At 44.7% G+C, this 20,335-nt stretch overlaps 1 protein-coding gene across 1 annotated transcript in view; it reads right to left on the reverse strand.

Moving 5' to 3' along the window:
• Nucleotides 1–158: 158 nt before the first annotated feature.
• Nucleotides 159–20,335, reverse strand: part of srgap1a (SLIT-ROBO Rho GTPase activating protein 1a) — a 51,487-nt gene continuing 31,310 nt past the window's right edge. Inside the window, exons 9-22 of the mRNA XM_068739784.1 lie at nt 17,268–17,465; nt 16,500–16,584; nt 15,983–16,010; nt 14,518–14,551; nt 13,655–13,715; nt 12,882–12,959; nt 12,609–12,743; nt 10,545–10,650; nt 10,176–10,400; nt 9,607–9,686; nt 6,332–6,512; nt 5,002–5,139; nt 1,226–1,592; nt 159–560 (exon numbers count right to left, since the gene is read on the reverse strand). Of these exons, the coding sequence (XP_068595885.1) occupies nt 159–560; nt 1,226–1,592; nt 5,002–5,139; nt 6,332–6,512; nt 9,607–9,686; nt 10,176–10,400; nt 10,545–10,650; nt 12,609–12,743; nt 12,882–12,959; nt 13,655–13,715; nt 14,518–14,551; nt 15,983–16,010; nt 16,500–16,584; nt 17,268–17,465 (2,118 nt within the window). The remainder of the gene's footprint in view (nt 561–1,225; nt 1,593–5,001; nt 5,140–6,331; nt 6,513–9,606; nt 9,687–10,175; nt 10,401–10,544; nt 10,651–12,608; nt 12,744–12,881; nt 12,960–13,654; nt 13,716–14,517; nt 14,552–15,982; nt 16,011–16,499; nt 16,585–17,267; nt 17,466–20,335) is intronic.

Here is a 20,335-nt window from a genome sequence, read left to right on the forward strand (position 1 = left end):
CAAACCACAGATGTCCTCTATTTTCACCACAAGGAAGGATCCTAATCCTTTCACTCTTACATATTACTTAGCTGTACATCTATAAAGTCCACACACTGGTAGCATTTTGCAGCTCAGTCGACGTTTTCGTTTTACAACACCTGCTCCTGACCCAGATGTTACATGGTGCACGACTTGTCCGAAGGGTCCTGAGGAGCTGGGGGTTGGGATGCCTGGTTGGACTTGGGCAGGACCATGGGCTTTGGCCTCAAGGCTGGGGGTTTGAGCTGCACCCCCATGCGGGGCACCACCAGAGGCTTGAAGGTGCTCATGGCGTCGCTCGAGGAGCTGGTGCTGCGACGGATGGGCGGCTCAGTGTTGGCGGTGGACCTCAGCATAACGCCATGGATTGGGCTGAGGGACTCGCTGGGGCAGGCCAGCGCGGGACCCCCCCCGCCGCCGCCGGAGGTCTGCCGCTGCTCCAGGGTGTCCAGCACCACATCAGGGGCGTGCTTGGCTGAGCTCTGCCTTTCCAGCTCACGCAGCTCATTCAGGGCAGTGTTCATTGTTTCTTCAATGTCCTGTAGAAGACAGAGAGACAAGGAGAGTGAGAATGTGAAAATATGGTAATAATGATGATGAGACAATCAGGATAGTTGGGGGTTGAAAATAGAGGAAAAGAAATAACGTCATAATAAAAGGGAGAAGGCAGAGGAAACAAAGATCTCATATTGAGAGGATCACAGTGATGGTTTAGATGAGTGTGTTACTCCCCACCCGCACCTCTCCCTCTGCATGCTACCTCTGGATAGCAGCGAGATGCAGGGATGTGTTCATCTGAGCATACGCCCCATAGGCAGACAGACAGACAGACAGCCCTGCCCAGATTAAACTGTTCTGACTTACTTCTGCTTACTATTCGTAAATATGTGACAACTTTCCATCTAGTCGACAGCCTTCCTTTCAGCAGAGCTGAAAACATGGATGCTTTTCACTCGCGTACATTCAGAGTATTTTACACTAACTGTTTATGTTCCACTTTTTTTTTTGGTATGGTCACTGCGTCCCAGTGTGGAGCCGAGCTCCCTGCTGCCTGTGAAGCTCGTCTTTCGCGTGTTCTTATCACACAGACACGGTTGCAGCCAGAGGAAGCAGAAGACGGGGACTGACTATGTTTTTACAGCGCAGGGCAGGGCTTTGATGGTGGAGGGAGCTGCGGTTGGTTCGCCGCTCGTCCCGCGCTGACCTGTGCGATGGTCTCCGGGTCCAGAGGCTTGCCTCCGTGGTGGCGGTGAGCATCGGTAAAGCTCGTGTACTGGCCCGAAGAGGTAGAGCGGCGGATCGGGGGACTCTCCATCTTCTTCAACGATTCGTGACGGCTGATGTTGCTCAGGCTGCCGTGGCCAGCGCGCCGCCGACGCTCAGGGCTGTCCGTGGGCATGTGGTTGTGACTCCGGAGGATATCCCGTGGGCTAAAATGGCCTAGAACAGGGGAGCCCATCTCTGGAGTGCCATGTCCTCCATGACTATGCTGCGAGGCATGCACCATGCAGTGGACATCACTGGGACGCCCTGGGGGACGACGGGACGGCGGCTCAGATCTTTTCTTGTGCCTGCTGAGAGAGAAGAGAGGAAACGACACAGGAAAGCATTTATTGGTGGAGTTACAGCATTCAAAACTTTGCGTTTTCTCTCATATATTTATGGGCCTTGCCTTGGAGCTCGCTGTGGAAATAAAGTAAATCCTTCTGACATGAAATCCAAATCGGTTGCACACGGGTTTTCATAGCCAAATACCTGGAAGGCCTCGGTGCCGTCAGAGGAACCCTGAGGTCCGTGTCTAACAGCTCATTTGGAGAGTGGGCAGAAGGGACCTGGAGATCTGCCAGTGGAAGGGGGGGGGGCTGTGTTTTGTCAGAGCACCAAAACAATCTATCCTCGATCTGATCCTGGACCAGCACAGGGCCACACACACGGTCCGACACACACATAAAGATGACGAGGAACCGCGTGTCTCTGATCGGACTCAAACATGTTCAGTTATGCATGATGCCTTTACACAGAAACACGGTCTCCTTTGAAGCCGCTCTATTGCTCCATTAAAGTGCGACGGAGCAGCACATCCTCTTCAGGATGGCTCTAATAGGCTGCGTGCTCTGCATATTTATGAGCAGCGGCACTGCAGGAGCTGCAAGATAACCCGCCTCCAAGAGCAGTTATGTTTTATCAAATCAGTCATCGTCTGAAATTATAATGATTAAGCTACTTGACATTTACTAAATGACATCTGAGGGATTGAGATGAAAAAAATGGTAGACGAAAAAGACAACTTAAGAATCCACTTGAGTATTACATGCTCAGTTTTTCAGTTGGTATGAAGAATTGATAATTACGTGACTAATTTTAATTGCTCTCCCGACTGCATTACTGGCTCTCCGTGATGATAAACAAGCAGCAAATTACATCCAATCATCGCTTCAGTGAGGCCAATGGAGTCATTGTAGTTTAAGGCCAGACCAAGGTCTCGGTCATTATCACAAAGATTTAGAGGCGTGGAGCTAAACAAAATGCAATGGTAGGTAAGGAAATGGAGGACTGTGACACTGCTGCTTGGCATCTATTGCATAATTTAGCAGAGCAAACCTCTCTTCTACGTGAACTCGAGTCTCACGTCGATCCTAGAAACGTGTGTTTATGTAAGACTCTGAAACTCGTACCTGATGCAAAACAAAGAGAACACAATGTGGTGTGATTTAATGTCCCAAGCACTAATGTCTACTGATGAGGACCAAAAACAGGAGATCATGGATGGAGCGGCACTGGTGAGAGAAACACATCTATGTTTGGACTGCAGTGAGAGAACTACATGAGTAAACAGGTGCAGGATTCTCGCAGAGCCACCAGAGGACGCAGTCTGCATTTTCACCGCTCGTCACCCTCTGTAAGGGATTCCAAGTTCCAACAGGTACTGGAAGCCGTCATTAAGACGGCCCACTCTTTTACTAGTAATATTGTAAATGAGAAAACACTCAGCAAATACGCCAACGAAAATGGCTCTCCGGGCTATTTTTAATAGAATTTCACAGGTGGGAAGTAACAAAGTACAAATATTTGGTTATTGTACATTACATTGATTTTTCAAGTATCTGTACTTTGATCATGGACTTTTCTGGCCACTTTAGACTTTTATTCTTTACAATTTAACAGAAATATATTTAGTTTCTCCTCCTCACATTTGAAAATTAACAGATAAATAAAGATCACTTGGTTTAAAACTAGCCGTTTGTGTCACAGATGATGGATGAAACGAGATGATGCCAAAACTACTTTGATTTTCCCGGCATGTGTTCTATGGTGCAGAATACATTCTACTCCTCTATACTAGCAACAATAAAAATGACATATGAGCTTTACTTTAATATTTATGTATATTTTGCACAAACATTTTACTGTTCCTACACTGTAAGGAAAGAATGTGTGTATTTTCACAACCTCTGCAACATCCGAATTGGCTGCAGTGACACTTCTCCACTCTGGTCTACATTATTATCCCAGATCCAGATTATGATCTCGATCTAATAATACAGTGATGAAAGCGATGCCTCTTCCTTTGCTAAAGCTCCACCCCTAACAATATCTCATTGAAACAACTGCAAATGGCGTCCTGTTTGAGAGGCTTGTCTCAGCGGTGATGCTGAACTAGCAGATGTCTGTTGAGCATGTTGCTGATTACCAGGACAAGAAACATATCCAAGTAAAGCTCAGTATATAAGTGACTCAGCACTCATGAATGGAGGGTAGAAACATAAGGGTGAGTGGTCAGGTGGGAGCTGAAGCGTGTTGAGACAGACGTTTGGGAGCTACAAGAGCTTCATTACAGCTGATGTGAAAAAGATGACTCATTCAGAGATATTCTCCACGCGCATACACAACCCTGCAGCTGCCTCTAGGATGACTCATCACTCGACAGTGAAGTAGAGGCTGTGAGGAGGATAGCATTTGCTCTTGTATCCGACAAGCACCAGTTTCAAGGTCACTTATGCTACACCACGTGCAATGCAGCGGCAAAAGAAGAGGGACATTCAGCCAACAGGCGCTACCAAAACTGCAGAGGTGTGATTGAATGTGTGTGCGTCTTCTCTCTGCATGCCGTTAATCCCCTCAGCGTGCGTTTGTCCAGTGCACTCTAGTGGATGTAGATGACGACAAGCCGCCACTGTGAAATATGTAATAATACTCATCCCATCCCATAAAACCGGAACTGCCTGGTTACTGGGAATATTGTTCCACCAATGACAGTCGGGCTGGCGGAGGTGAGATGAGGATACGGGATGACGACAGGGAGAGCATATGCAACAGGATTGGGTGTGCTATTGTGCAGGTCTTCACCGCTTCCTTCAGTCAGGCTTGTGAAACAGACAATCCGGATACATGCCATTAAGCTGCTCTCTCTACGTGAAAGGAATAACTTCAACAACACACAAACAGTCTGTGCCCAAAGGATGATGCAACAATGAGGTCATTGCAGACTGATGTTGGACTGGCCCGTCTGAATTAGTGCGGTATCTCGGTCAAACTGCTGTGGCCCCTGCGATGAACTGGCAACTTGTCCAGAGTGTAACCCCGCATCTCGCCCGTTGACTGCTGGGACAACCTCCAGCATGATCCGCGACCCAGTAACGGGCAAAGCGGTTAAGAAGGTGTATGAATGGAATACTGTTGGAGTTAACTTTGCTCCTTGTTGTCATTTGGGGGTCATTCAGTGCAAGTTTCTGCTGGTGGAATCTGTAACATTGCCTTTCCAAACAGATCACTGTTGCTCCTTGTACAGGAAACCCGACGCAGCTCATCGTTTTATTCCAGTGGAGAAGAAAAGCATCAGTTGTCCCAAACAACAAAGTCTGAGACTTTTGTGAAAGGCAGATAAAATGCATAGGATTTCAATTTAAAATGGCAGAGTTGTAATTCAGGTCTCTTACTTCAATCGATATTTACGGTAGTCCAAAACCAACGCAAACCGACCTGGTAATGTAGGCCTCAGAGATCCTCGTGTCAGAAGTCGAGCAGACATCTTTCCCCGAGCATTTATCTTCTCCAGCGTGGCCGCTGCTCGCCTCGCTGTCGGCCTTCTGGCTCAGAGTGTCTGAGAAATTGTCGTCTCTGTAGCAGAGCAGAGACAAAATGACATTGAAGTGAAGAGATAGAGAGATAAAGAGGCAAATCAGCAAATCGGTTGTTTGCGCTATTCTTCAAAGACAGTGTTTGATATCCCTTTTCCTGCCAGTCAGCACGTCTCCCTCCCCCCCCAAGGTACAGAGAGTCAGATGAGACACATTCCCGGACTTCTCAATATTCTGCTGGTGAAATATCAAGCTAACGGTATGGGTTTCAGTGAGGTATGCGTCTGGATGCTGGGTACAGTCCGTGTCCATCCGATAGCAGCTTCCACAGCAACAGGGCTTCTCTGTTGTTGTACTAGCTGATGTAAAATAAAACCTGCATGTCCACATAATTACACACCGACAGAGACAGACCAAGGACAAACCAAATGTACAGACAAAAAGAAATCTTAAGCACCCTGGCAGCCAATTCTTGAGAGGGATGTCAGACGTTTCTCTCTGTGTCTTTTTTTATTGGACACAACATAACCACCTTGTGTGCTCTTAAGCCTGCTCTGTTCAAGTAGAGAACGGGATGCTACTCAGCTTGGGAATGACCCATAGAGCTGTAAATTCCCCTGCTCTTTCATTAAATAAGAGGACACTGCAGGAACAGTGCCCCTCGTGGTGAATTATTGATTGAGGTACTACTGACGGGATAGCAGCAGGAGAAAGAAGAGTGAGAGGAAAAAAGCCTTCTAAATGGCCATTTTGTTAGTCAGCTACTAAAAGGCTAGAGCGATTCTCTTTAGTGAATCCCGTCCATTAGTCACCGACAGTGGTCATGTCAGAGTGTACGCGTGGTAGCATCGAGAGTCGGGAAAAGGTAACAGAAGGTCTGGTTTAGGATTTTCAGGTGTTTGGGATGAGATATAGAGAATGAGGGTCAAGAAATGGCTTGTAGCCTCTTTTGGAGAAACATCAACACGGATAAATGTGTCGTTTTACCCATTGGGACATCGTTCGAGAGCGCTGGAGGATTCCTCAGTGGAGCCGATGGTAGATTTGTAATAGAAAGCGTAATTTACCGACATCCTTTGCGCTAAATGCCACAGTCACTATGCTACCATTGTCATTGTGAAATGCTATTCTGACAACTTTTAGCAGGCAAAATGCTTACCATGTTAACATATGCTAATTAAAACTGAACCAGTCAAGTGAATTGGCCTCATCACTCCGTTAATATGACTCACATGTCTTGGACCACGATGTACTGGTGTGGCACCAGGCCATCGATGCCGTTGTGCCGTCCTTCCCACCAGTCTTCCGACGCCCGCTGATAGAGCAGCAGGGAGGCGCCTTTCTTGAAGGACAACTCTCGGGAAGAGCGGCCAACATAGTCGAACTTGGCAATGGCTTCAATGGGCTCACCCTCTGTCAATGGGGGGGGGGGGGGGGGGATTACACAGGTCAGGTATGTCAGACAGGACAAACAGCTATTATCACACGTGGAAGCATCGGCACTGATCGATAAAGGTGGTGGAGAATGCTCAATAATACTCCTGATGCAGATTGAAAACATGGACAGCAAATACATACTCTGGCATATTATTATAGACCCATGGCTGCTCGCTTCATGCCCTGCATTATTAAATAGCAAAATGCTCAGGTGAATAATCTAGGGTCAGCGCTGTCTTTTTGCATGTGCGTATCTCAAACATATGCATGCACTGCAGCAACACGGGTCTAAAAATAGCTTTCTCATTTCTTCCTCACTCCTACCTCTGCCCACCTACCGTCTCGCGTCATGAGACACAGGGGGGGGGGGGGTCCCTGGACAAGCATAGCCTCACCCTAACACAGTCTCTATAAAATGGGAACAGGGTAAATGGCAGAAACTTGTACTGGCTATGAAAAGCCATCATGAAATGTCTTTCACAGGTGCTTGAAAGTAATTCCCAGATGAGAATATGGGCGTTATTCAGGGCAGACGGAAGGATTCTTTTTCAGTTGCATTTATTTCTACCTCTTGGTTGTTTGACATGGCGCCAGATAAATCTGAGATTTATTGTCTGAATGAATTGGGCAACACTGCAGCAGACAGGAGTGTTAATAACAGTCTGACAGAGCCCTTATTGGTGCAGGGGGTTTTCTCTTCCTCCCTCTTCAACCCATGCATCCATCCTCTTTGTGTGAATGTTTATCCAGTGCACACACACACACACACACACATACACACATACACGTACACACACACGCACACACTCACACCAACAGTGCAGTGACGCAGCAGCGGCTGAAACCAGCAAACCGTAAACTCAAATCTCAATGCCGTAAAGAATCCTCTTTGTCAAGATATGCAATTACAATGGAGAATTGCTTCAGCTCCAACCACCGGAGGTTACGCATGCAACATGGAGATAAAAAGAAAAGAAAAGTTGCACCATGAAAGCTGCAGCCCTGTCAGATTTCCTACACAAGCCAGTGACGCTAACTCAGCGGGGTGTCGCTCTACATTCATGCTCATACACAGAAGAGGGGCAGGAGCCTAGTGTGGGAGACTGCTGTGATCAATAGAATAGGAGAGAGTGTCAAATGTATTTCCTCTTCAGTTCACCTTCATCTCATTTTATTCTCAGGCGCTTGCTGGTGTAAACACAGCAGGACACCTCATGCGGAGCAGGTGCAATGTTTTGTGCAGAAACAGGATAACCCTTGTAAATTAAAATATCCTTGACAATGCATTATCCAAATAAGCAGTGCTGGTGCAGCTGCAAAGTGATATATCCTCAATGTGTCGACCGGTTAGATCACATTTGACCCTGTAGTGAATTTACCAGCAGATAAGATCAATGCATTGATAGTGTGCAAGCGCCACACTAAAGCGCTGAAAGACATTCCAGAAAGTGAAAATATCCCCCCCCCAAAAATAAACATCTTCAGTTATATTACAGTTAGGTGCTGAACCGGGATGCTGCAGCGCTTTTAGCTTAATGCATGCGTTAAGTTTCTGAGATGTGCCATCAAACAGCTTCGTTTAGCATGCTAGAGCACGCTAGGCATGGCTGTCTGTCTGAGTCTGAGCTTCCTTTTTTTACACCAATGTTGGATTTTCTTTCTACATGAACAGAAGATAAAAGGTGTTTTATGTTGGAGGAGTAACCTTTCCCTCCCAACATCACACCTTTAACGTACTAAATCATCGGGAGACTTATCCGAACGATTTATTTCCCCCACGCTGCAAATTTGATCATATAGCAAGGATGACTTTGGCTTCTCTTTAAGGGTAAAGCTGCCCAGTCTGGATCTCAGCTAATGAGCTCTAACACACTCCCAAGGGGTGAGTGGACCAGATTTCCGGACAGCTTCTTAGACCCCCACATGTGGAATGACTTTAAGTCCTCTCTCTCTTCCTGCCTTCATTTTTATTCACTTGCTTCCAGGCCAAAAGCAAGAGAATAAACCTTTTTTATTTTTTCAGCCTGAGACATGAATTAAGAACCGGAGACAAAAGGATATTTGGGTATTTCTTTTGTGTCTGAAATTCATACGAGGACACGGGAGTTTAAAAATAACCGGTGACAATGACCACATTTCAAGACTTTGCAGGGAGGGGTCTCGACTCAGTGAGAACATCTTTCCTGCAAAGATACGCTTTTGGACCAAAACCATGGTAGCAAGGGATTTTTGGTAAACATAACCTTCCATTAACTGCTCAAGAAGTTGATCGCTGGCATCTGTGTGTATAACATTTGGAATCCCCCCACACATGGACGCTTCCCTCTGTAATCGCATATCCGTCTCAGTGATGAAAGACAACCTCATGTTGACCTTTGTTTGGAAGCAAAGTGATTATCAGCTAATTTAATGAGGAGAAATCTACCCCACTTCCTCATTGTCCACGGAGAACGATGATGAATGGCGACAGTGAGACCCCAAAGAAAAATCATCAACAGGTGTGAAAACCAGACAGTATTGGAGCCGTTTCCATGACAATAAAAACAGGTTTAAGGACATGCATTTCACTATAGGTCAACGTTTTTTTTTTGTTCAACTCCTCTACATCTGGTCAGCACTCTGCCACAGATATTTCTCACTTTTTAATAAGCTGCAAGTTTTATTGTCTTTTTTGCTTGCTTTTCCTTGGATTTTAACAACAACCTCTGACCCCATCTTGAACTCCCTCGCTATTTGGTTTGGACCAACTGTAATCCATTTTGCTCAGACTAACAAGGCACCGTGTATGATCACATAAATTCAGCGTCTCATACATACAGTGTAGATATGAGCATGGTGTTATTTTAGAGTTGCTCATATTTTCCTTTGGACATGGCGCATGGAAATAATTAAACGCAACCTGGTAAAAAATAAATAAATGCGATATTCAATGAAATTTGTGGTTTAAAATGCAGTTTTGTGCTAAATCATGAGGGAACTAATGTACAACAAGATCAAATCACATACAGTCTAATAAGTGAGGTTGTTATTTCTTTAATACACATTTGGCACCACTCTTTCCATCACTCACCGTCCTCGCTGGTGTGCGTTTCTGTGCCTCCTTCGTTCTCTACCTCTTCCAGGGTTCCATGCTCACTGTAAGGGCTCTCACTATGGAGGAAAACAAACCGTCAGCCGCCGGGGAAGGGTCAGGAGCCAGCGACATTTCATCCTTAATATTTTAGGCAGTTTTTATTTTCTTTTAGGACAATTCATTGATTTAATTGTGGTTCCAACACAAGACATTTCCTCATAACAGATTTCTATACGGTCCTGATCTGGTGCCATGCCGACGTAGCAAACGGGAACTAAAGTCTCCTTCTACGTTAACATGCCACCAGCCACCTCTGACAACAAATTTCCCCAGGACGTCATCAACAGCCAGGGAGACAGACACTTGATATGGCCTACGTGCTGCATCTAATCCTTGCCCAGTGAACTCTCTCCTTCCTCGAGCAGCAATCAGGGTAATTGAGATGATTGTTTCACGCCGTCTCCCCTAGAAAGAGTCCACCATGTAGAGTCTGAGCTAAAACCTGCTTCCAGACACCTAACTCTATTGGGCACCCGGCTGTTCCAGCTAAATGCGTCATTGCTCACCAATAGTCTCCTCCAGCCATGCACTTTTCATAGATAGGCCCATCCAGTTCTTTGGCATCGGGAAAGATCGCCTCATGCTGGATGATGATGGTCTTTATGATTTCGTTGACATGGGCCTGACAGGAGACCTGATCCTGACAATCCGGCGTGGGCATGAGCGTAGGACCAAAGCATATGGCCAGGTTGTACGGGTCCATCATGTTCTCGTCGCTGTACTGGGAGAGGCTAGATAGAAGTGGGAGGTAAGAAAAGAGAGATGGGACGGTGATCACGAAAATAATAAACGAGAAGTGGACACAGCACTGGAGACAATAGTTTGGGCTTAGAATGGCACATTCTTTATGAACTGGTGAACATCTGCAAACTCACTGGTTGAGGAAGGCAAAAAGGTATCGCATGACAATGATGACCGATCTGGGAATGGTCAGAAGGATCTTACGGATGTAGAGCGCTCTCTCATACAGGTTGTCTATTCCTATTGCAGCAAAACAAGAAAAGAGCATGACGTTAGAAGAGGTCAAATAATGTGTTACAAAAAAGTACCGGTACCGTCCCGTTTGGTGTGTTATTCTTCATTTCACCACTGCTGTTGATCAAATTGAGTGTGATGATGTCAACACACCGACTATCACCACACTAACAGCCAGCATGCAAATACGGGAACAGATTGAAGCGGAGCCAATTACTTAGCTAGCATTGCTGTTGGTGTCTGGAGGACCTGCAAATGCAGCGGAACAGAAGATGTGTGTGCAAATTTATTAAAGGTGGTGGCGACCTTCTCCTCAGCCGGCGTTCCTCCTGATTCCATACAGGAGGAGGAGGAAGAGATCAACACTCCGACTGCACGGAAATACAACGATGCCAAGCATGTCTCCAAAACCGTTTTGTCAAGTTCTTAATTCTATAACTTGTTTATTTTTTATTGACTTGTAGAAATTAGGATTTTGCCAACAAAGGAATACATTTTTTCAATAAATACACTGTATTTATCACAGGAACATCACATCTGCAAACCCCACCCCCAAAAACCTTTAAATATCTAATAGTGTGCCCTTGCAACATCGTGAGAGCTTTTATGTCTTCCCATTGCTATCTTCTATCTTATTTAATGCAGCCTACTCGGCTGAAACGGGACGCTGCTGCCTGCTAAAAATAACTCTGTCACAACGCAAGCCGCTTTGTGCTATCTGGGATTTGGGGCTTCTGGGATTTTTGTAATGCATTTAATTTTTCATGAATACAAGGATTCTGTAAGGTGCAGAATTCACTATTTAAAGATCTACTTCCTTATACATACACTTATGCATTACCTACGAATGCACGTGGCAGCATGGCCGAGGCAAAACATCACTGCTGTTGAAATTAAAGCCACTAAGTAGCTGAAGTCTGAGCTTGTAGCTGGTCTGAGTCGTGCTATTTAGAATAAACTAAAGGGATTTAATATGGAGCGTGTTGCATGTTCACTAGCATGTTGAACTGGGGTTGGGCCTTGGGCTGGGAAGCGGCCACATCCACCGGTTCGTGCCCCAAAAATATTGAGTGTGGACTGGCGGCTGGAGAGATGCCAGTCTACCTCCAGAGCACTGCAGAGGTGCCCTTGAGCAAGGCACCGTCCCCCCCAAACTGCGCCGATCATGGCGGCGCCTTCACCCTATTCCCTCTCCGCATGCCGGGGCCCCTGCGTGTGTGTTATTTCGAGGGGCCCGTTGTACTAAGGTGTCTGTGTGCTTGCAGTGTATCAATGACATGAATAAAGCTTTCTTCTTTCTCTCTTCCTAAACAGGGAATCCCCATCAGTCTGCACAAATGAGTATCAGTACACCAAGGAAACACACAGAGACACACTTTGGAGTACGTAGAAGCTCAGGAGAGAAATGAAAACACTGTAGACATGGCAAACACAAAGTGGCACAAGGCAGCGGGTGAATATTCAACTTCTCTTTGACCGAGTCCCCCCCATGCAATGTCTGAGAAGATCAGAACACGACACACAAAGAGCTGACTGACAAGAGAAATGACTCACGGGAAAAAAAGACAATGAGTCTATTTTTATGTACAGTACAGTCTCAAATCTCCAAACAGAGCTGGAAGTATTTAGCATTTCACCAGAGAGCTGTGGCTAGCTTTATGCTACATATGACCGATGACAATATTTTAAAAAATATCAAAGAGTAGCATTAACACAGTCAAAGAGGAGAAGTCAAGGACACTGTGCTGATGAAAGTTCTCATCTGAGGACTGTATTCAATGTGGAATACCTAGAAGGTTTGTGAGACTACAATAGATGTGATAAGGCAGTAGAGATCAACCATAAAAAATAAAAATAAATCCATAGCACGTATGCATATAAAATCATTACTTTTAACCTAAAAAAGAAATAAAACAAGAGAATAGGACTGCCTCAGTGAAAGTGAAATGTGTGTGTGTTCTTACTGATGCAGGCTAGCAGTTCATTGAACCTCTCTTTGGGGAAAAGAGGGTTCTCCAGACCTCGGAAGTAAAGTTTGAGAACACCAGCCACGGAATTAATGTCGTGATTATTCTCATCATCCGTCAAAGGATCATTTCCTAAGATACAGAGAAGTGAGCTAGTCAGTTTATTTCATTTATTAAACATGCACATGAAAATGAAAACGCAGAACGACACCAAACCTTTGGATGTGAAAACCAAGCAAAAAAAAAAAAAAAAATCATTTATACACACACCTCTTTCAAAAGAGTTCTTGATATCATTGACTTCCAGCTGGGATCCGGAAATACGAAATATTCCTTGATGTTGGAGGCCTGTGCAAAGATAGAAGAAACAGGGAAAGGAAAGAGGAGGCGTACAAGGTAAATTAAGCATGTAGACAAACATGATTTGCACATAAATCCACTGATGGTCAAACCCTGACAAAGCCTGTGCCATTAGGACTTAAAAGACACATCCTGTTCGTTAAACCCCTTCACTTTTCTAATTAAGGATAATGAATGAGTCTGGGACATCGCAATCGAGCTTAACTAAAGTGTCTTCCAGCTGAGATTAGGACGTTATAGGCGAGAGTGCAAGGATCAGAAAGAAGCTTAGTCTACAGTCTAGTAGACTGCTTGTGGACAAGCGTGCAAAAATGAGAGAGGAGTCACAGCAGTTGCATCTTACATGCTTTCAGTTTTATTTATTTTTTATCTGACTCAAAACCAATTGCAGCTTTTAATTTATGCAAGACAACACCTTTGCATTTGTCTTGTAGTATGATTGTGAAGCTGTGTGGAAAAAAACACTGCACTGCTGAAGTGAAGCTGCATTTTCCCACGACTGCAGAGAAGCACGCTGTAACCTCGAGATGAAGGGAGCGGTGCACGCCCAAGCAGTTAGTGTGTTGATATCTCTGAAGTGTCACTGTTTACTGAAGTCTGATTGGCTAGGGAATGAAGCAGTGGTTGGATGCCTAACCAAAAGGGAAGAAATATCTACACGCAGTAAACAACAAGAAACTCACCGTACAAATTGATGAACCGAATGCAGCTTTCCACCACGCGTGGTATGGCTTGTCCAGAGTCCTAAAAAAACATCCAAAATGTCATCTCATTTATGACTTTCCTGCTTTCATTACATTATCTAGAGTCAGAGGCTGACAGACTGGAATTTGGAGAACTTAATCAATATCAATATCAATATTTAAGATATAAACCAGCTGATTATATTATTAACCCAGAAGACTTTCTATGTTAACTCATATATGATCCGTCATATCAGTCGGCCTCTAACAGAAATTTGCTACTGTGATATTTGAAATGTATATAAACATGCACATTCAGTGTAAGTGAAGTTAGAAATTTTAGTTCTGTGAGAGACTGACAAAAATCTCTGTCCTGCAGCACATTTTAAAGGACCTTCAGTGCTGCTAAATATACTTTGAAACTTGTTTTGCTGGCGATCAAGTGCACCATGTGTGTAAATCAACAAATCAACCTTATCTAAAGAGCCAAACACTTGGGTGGAGCTGAGTGCAGAAGTGGCACCCTCTGTTCCAGCTGCTCCTGTGGCTCAGTGGAGGACAGGGACCCAGTACATGCTTTTAATGATGCAGTGGATCTGTTTACAGTCCTCTGGGGTAGACGCAAAATCTGAACACCACGCTCGTGCCAAAATCAACTGTCCTCAAAGTGCAGATGCACGGGTAAGGCACGGGGCTGATGCTTTTTTTTTTTTTTTAAAGGAATGAACCTTCGTCAGTCTCTCTCAGTTGCGTAAGATAAATAAAAACACAACACAGGAGAAAAGGTTTCTAAGGAAAGTAGAAGTGATAAAAAATGAGCAAAGGCAAGCAGAGCAGGCCCCAATGGTGCTTCAAGGTGCTACCTGATGTCGAGCGTGTGAATTCCTTCGTCCACGGCTACAAAGAAGAGTCGCAAGAGCCACAGATGGACACAGGAAGAGAAAGAGAGAGAAAAGGCAAGACCCAGATTAGGACCACAGCAGCTGCCCACCAAAGCCATTACCAGGAGCGAATACTTTCATTCCACTCTGTGCTGGTAACAAACCCAATAGTAAACTAGGGAACTGAATTCAAAGAGGCAGGAATGGACACAGCCACCAGTGAGAGGCAGGGAGGAGGCCCGCAGGAGGGAGGCAGCAACACTTGATCGGTCTGGCATCTGCTCCCCGACTGCCATTCATGCTGCCGTTTTCTCACTGGCCTCTGCTCTGGCTGTGGTGGGGGAGGAGACGTCTTTATGCCAGAGCAGCTCAGTGATGCCAGGTCAGCAGACCGGGGGAGCTGACGAAGGGAGACATGTATTTCTCCCTCTGACGGCCACTCTCCTCCTGCAGCCCTCAAAATCTGTATGTACCACCCCTTACATCTCAGATACAGGCCGCCGGAGCTTGCTGACTTATGAGGAAGGTTTCCAGAATCCATCTTAGCACAAATTTATAACTATTTTTTGGGGGGGTAAAAAACAAATTGAAGCTAAGATGTTTTTTGGGTAACCCATCAAAATGGCCAAAAAGCCAAAGCAAGATAGAAAATAGATAGCAGAAAGAGCAATTTTAAGTGGGCAAATGAGTACCTTGATAAATGACTCCAAATTTCCATTAAATAATCTAACATTAAAAACAGAGCGGGGTCTAGCCCGCCGGGTGCCAGTATGGGTTTTGTGATGCCTAGAATACAAAGAATGCGTCAGAGTGAGTCAAATTTCAGAGAGTCTCCCCAAAAACTTTGATACCAAAATAGAGTTTGGTCTACATTTGATTCTATTATCAAAATTCTGTTTGCCTTTTCAGTAACCATCACCTTTCCAGCGTAATTGTACCTTTAATCACAAAGCACAGTAAAATCCTTTCTGAATTTTACCATTTAAAATTAATCGTTTCTTCTTTCAATCAATATTTAGTTTACACTACTTGGGAAATGTAAATATGGTTGTGTACAAAATGAAATGTAAATGAAACATATGGCAGCACTAAAATTAGGGAGTAAAAATAAGCCACATTACACTATTCTATATTTGTATTGTATAATGCAAATTCAATTCAAATATTTCTTTTTTAAATAAAAAAGAAAAGATAAACAGTTTGGAATGGGAAGTACAGTAAACATTTAGAAAATATGGGGCCCCATCATATTCGGTCAAGACTCTCCAAGTCTAACTAAACCCCCTCTGCTTGTATGAACATGTGGGGGGGGGACTTCACACGAGGCCTTCCTGGTGTGAAACGTCCATGCCGTCCATGCCTTCATGAGCAGCATCACACCACCCGCTGTTCTGTCAAAAGGAAAGACGGAATGTGCATCTTGAAGCGATCCTACTGAGTACGTTACCTCGTGGTCATGTAGTCGGCTCTGTGGCCTGTGGGCAAAGACAGAAAAGAGCAGAGATGCGAGGGGAAGTTAGATGTGGTCCCTGCGGTCTATTTAACAAAGACCTGGTGAAGCATTTGAAGCCTGCCATCTATCTGAAACGACTGGGGGGGGGGGGTCTTCATTTTACCTGGACTTAAACAGGACCCTCAAGATAAAAGACGCAAACATTCCTCCATCACCATAAGGCCTCTTAAATTGTCATTTAACAAAAGCGAATCCAATTTTAGATCCTTTAGTAAGGTGTTCCGAGCCAATGGTGCTTTTCCCAGATTTGTCCGAACTGGGAGAACACACACTCTGGGAGAACAAGGGACACACTTGCAACAGGTTTTCAGGCATATCAAGATCAAGCACAAAATACATTCCCCCCCCTGAAAAAGGAAAGGATTTGACATTGAGAGTGAAGAATCAAAAGTAAGCGCTTGTTTAGTGTAATGGGGACAGAGCATGGAATCAAAAGGGATTGTGACTGTACCTTCACCCAGTGTCCTCTTCAGCAAATCATGTTTGGCCTGAAGTTTGGAGATGAGATTACTCCCCTCCAGAAACTCCCTGAATTTCTGTGGAGAATTGAGAGAAATTACACGGCGGTCATGAGAGCTGGTCTCTGTTTAGATGGCAAACTGTGATAAGAAAGCCAAGCGCAAGGGAGACGCTGAATCTTTTTAAATGAGACCAGAGTACATCTGTCTTCAGACTCGAAACAAGATAGCAATTAGTCTTTCAAAATGGTAATTGATCAGGCAGAGCTGGCCGTCTGCCAATTTCAGATACTTGCCTCGGCCAAGGAAGTTATTTTTTGTTTTATTTGTCAGCAGGAGTACGGAAAAACTGCTGGATGGCTCGTGATGAAAGCAAAACTAAAGATGGGTTTTGGCCTAATGCAGATCCCTTTAGATTTTGAGAGCGCTCCGTCTCAAAGTAAGATTGAGTATACCCGTCTGGATACAAACACATTTGGCTTTTCCCATTTACTATATCCATATTTGAAATATATTTTCAAATATGGATTCAATTCACTCACCAAAAATCACAGTCATAAAGGAGTTCAATCTGCACCATCATGTAATTGTAATTGAAGTCAGCACTTGTATGGAATGAGACACTTTTCTTCTATAACATCCAAAACTAGAAGGATAACGATATAAACAACATATCTGCCTACTTTAATACAGCAAAGTGACATCTATGAAGTCCTTCCCACTGTATTTGATCACTCCCTCCCTTTTCCTAAAACCCTCACCATGAAGTAGAACTGCTCAGTCTCCTGCTGGTTGGCTCTCCGCTTGGCGATGCTGGGTTTGCTGAGGTACGTCTCTGAAACGGTGGACTTGAGCGACTCGGTGGATCGGCTGTGGTGGAAACACTCGGACACATCGTAGTCCTCAATGGTCACCATGTCCTGGATGGTGGTCAAGGTAGCCTCTGAAGTCTTTTTGATCTGAAGCCACAAGGGATGAGAAGATATCATCTCTTCAGGGCAATTTTATTTTACTTTTTTTCATTTTACTATTGTAACATATTCTGAGGCTTGTGTCGTTACACTCCCTAAAACCTGTTCTCGCTATTCCATGAAAAAAAACCAACAGTTTTTTTTTTATGGATGGATGGATACTTTATACATCCCAAGGGAAATTCCAAATCTTCAGCAGCTTATACATTTCACACAGATGAAAAGAACAGACAAAGACAGCTCTTAGAAACCCGTCTACTAGAAAGATCAGACACTTCTTGTTTGAATATCTGCAGAAAATCCTAATGGGATCCTTGATGCACAGTTTTAAAAATCCATGGGCCCTTGAACGCCTCCCGGCAAAAGCAATGACTTTGCATGCACTCCAAGAGACGAGACATGAACAGTGTCTGCTGAGATGGTTCACTCAATTGCAAGCTTTAAAGATTAATTTCATAACTTCCTGCTTCCTGCCAACACCGCCTGCTTATAAAATGATGGACTCTGGCTGCGCGTGCAGGTAACACAGGTTACGACTCTTCCGAGTATGATAACAGAGGATGTGGGAAAAACAATTGAATGGTGAAATTAGTTTAGAAAGAATGTAAAATTTGACAGACATTCTCCAGAGCAGGTTAATACCTTAAAAATCATGATTCCACAGAAGCCACAAAAACTAAAAGTTGCCAGAAATTCAAAATGTCAAAAGCCAAACTATAGATCATTGTGAATGTTTGTGTAAAGAATGTTGAAGCTGACATGCATAATATATGTGGACCAGAGAGAAATAGGAAAAACATACCAGGAAGGAAGAATGGAGAAACTGTCAAGTGTGAGCATGACTCACTGATGTGGAAAAGCCGCAGACGGAAAGAGGCCACGCTGATGTAGAAACTCTCCCAGGAAATGTCATTTTACCTTCAAACATGAAAAGGCCACTCACACACAGCAAGGTGGACCTCTCCTTTCATGTGTTGCACTGATGAATTACAGCGCTGACATACATGCTCAGGGCACACAATGTAAATAACGTTTCAGTGTTATCCATACCATCATGAAGCAAAAACATCCTGCAGGTTGGAACAAGGTTAATTACAGAGCAGAAAAGGAAGCAAAGATTCCGCCATCATAAAACTTTGCGAAAACATCATCCTGTCTTCTAACGGCACTTGCTGTCATTTGGTGATCAAAGCACTGAGTTTATGCTGGAAAGGGACCAGCGTCATTTAATAAACAGAGGAAGCCTACAGAGATCTCCACGTAGATCCGCCACTCTATGTCCCCGAGTGTCGGACAGCTTTACCCATGCTAACTCCTGTGGGGGGGGGGGGGGGGGGGGAGAGATACTAACTGTCATCATGAGGCCCAGATGCGAGCGCGACAGCAAAAAATGCTGTTCAGTTTATCCATTATTTAGCAGATGAAAAGCTACCAGCGTTCACTGCTGGGCTTGATTACAATGGAGTTGTTAGTCAGGCTTGGAGGGAGGATATTAGTCCCTGCAGCTGCACAACAGAGTCTCTGCAATGGAAGTAAGCTGGTTTACATTTCATACAAAACACATCTGGTATGTCCTAAACTTGCTAAACAGAAGATCTAGCGATGAAGCTACGCTAAGCCCAAGTCTAAAAATTGCTTTGAAGCTTTGAAGAGACCACGTTGTATGTGAGCAATCTGTTGATCATCCTGCTGGGACACACACGCTCTGATCAGCCTCATTCAGATTTATTCTGACAAAAAAAAAACAATAACCGCCAAAGTAGAAGGAATTAAGCGTATAGCATGAAACAGCTGGCGGATCAGAGAACCCACGCAGACACGGTGAGAACATGCAAACTCCTCGCAGAAAGGCCGCAAGTCGGATTCGAAGCTGTGACCTTCTCGCTGTGAGGAAACAGCGCTAACCACTGCGCCACCCATTTATAAAACAAACAAACCAAAAAGTTTATTCTACCTCTGCAAATAAAGCACCCCAGCAGGCAATACTAAACCAATCCCCCCCCAACACCTCATCACATCCCAGATGCAGAGTAAAATTTTCAGCAACGTTTTCATGGGAGTCGAAGATGTTTGAGGAAACATCTGTGCTCCTTTTAAGCGCTGCCCTGCAGCCTTTCCGGGCCACGTAAAGACAGACTCTCTCTCTGTCGTACATTTGACAGTTGCGCCGCGCCGTAGGTCATTCACTGTGCTTTGTAGGTTTATTTTCAAGGATGCATCAGACACGCTGGGCCCCAAAAAGAGGCCATCTGGCGAGCCTAACATAATGCAGCAGTGCCGCTCTCTTTCCTAAGAAAGGGTTCTTACCCAGCAGGACATGCGGAAAAGGAGATGGAGGAAACATGGATGGGTGGAGCATGGAGGGACATGTGCCCGTTTGCTGAAATACTGTATCAACTAATTGATGTCAAAATGGCTGCTGTGAAAAAGGTCCAGCAGAGTTCAAAGTAAGGCGTCTGCCAGACAGTCCTGGCAGTTCTCCCCTGCTGGTTTTGCGTTTTAAGAAAGTGTTGAGTCACGTATGAGGCAGAGAGATTAAAACGGTACAGCCTGAGAAGCACCTTCAATCCCAAGCAGCGCAGGATGGGTTTCTGCAAATAAAAGCAAGACAGAGAATTCTACCAGTGGGAGCAGAAATAGATGCTTCACAGACAGGGCTTGATGGCTACCTGCAGGGCATGAGAGAGAGGAAAATACAGAGTGTGTGTGTGTGTGTGTGTGTGTGTGTGCGCCTCAAAAAACGATGCTTCAGAGATCATCAGCAACTATTCTGTCTCACCTTGGATGACTCATGGCTAAAGTTAACTTTCTTTGGTAGTTTAAAAGCTTTGCACCTGTCAGCATCCTGCAACCAAGGA

Source organism: Brachionichthys hirsutus, chromosome 5 (genome assembly GCF_040956055.1).
Source record: "Brachionichthys hirsutus isolate HB-005 chromosome 5, CSIRO-AGI_Bhir_v1, whole genome shotgun sequence".
Taxonomy (NCBI): domain Eukaryota; kingdom Metazoa; phylum Chordata; class Actinopteri; order Lophiiformes; family Brachionichthyidae; genus Brachionichthys; species Brachionichthys hirsutus.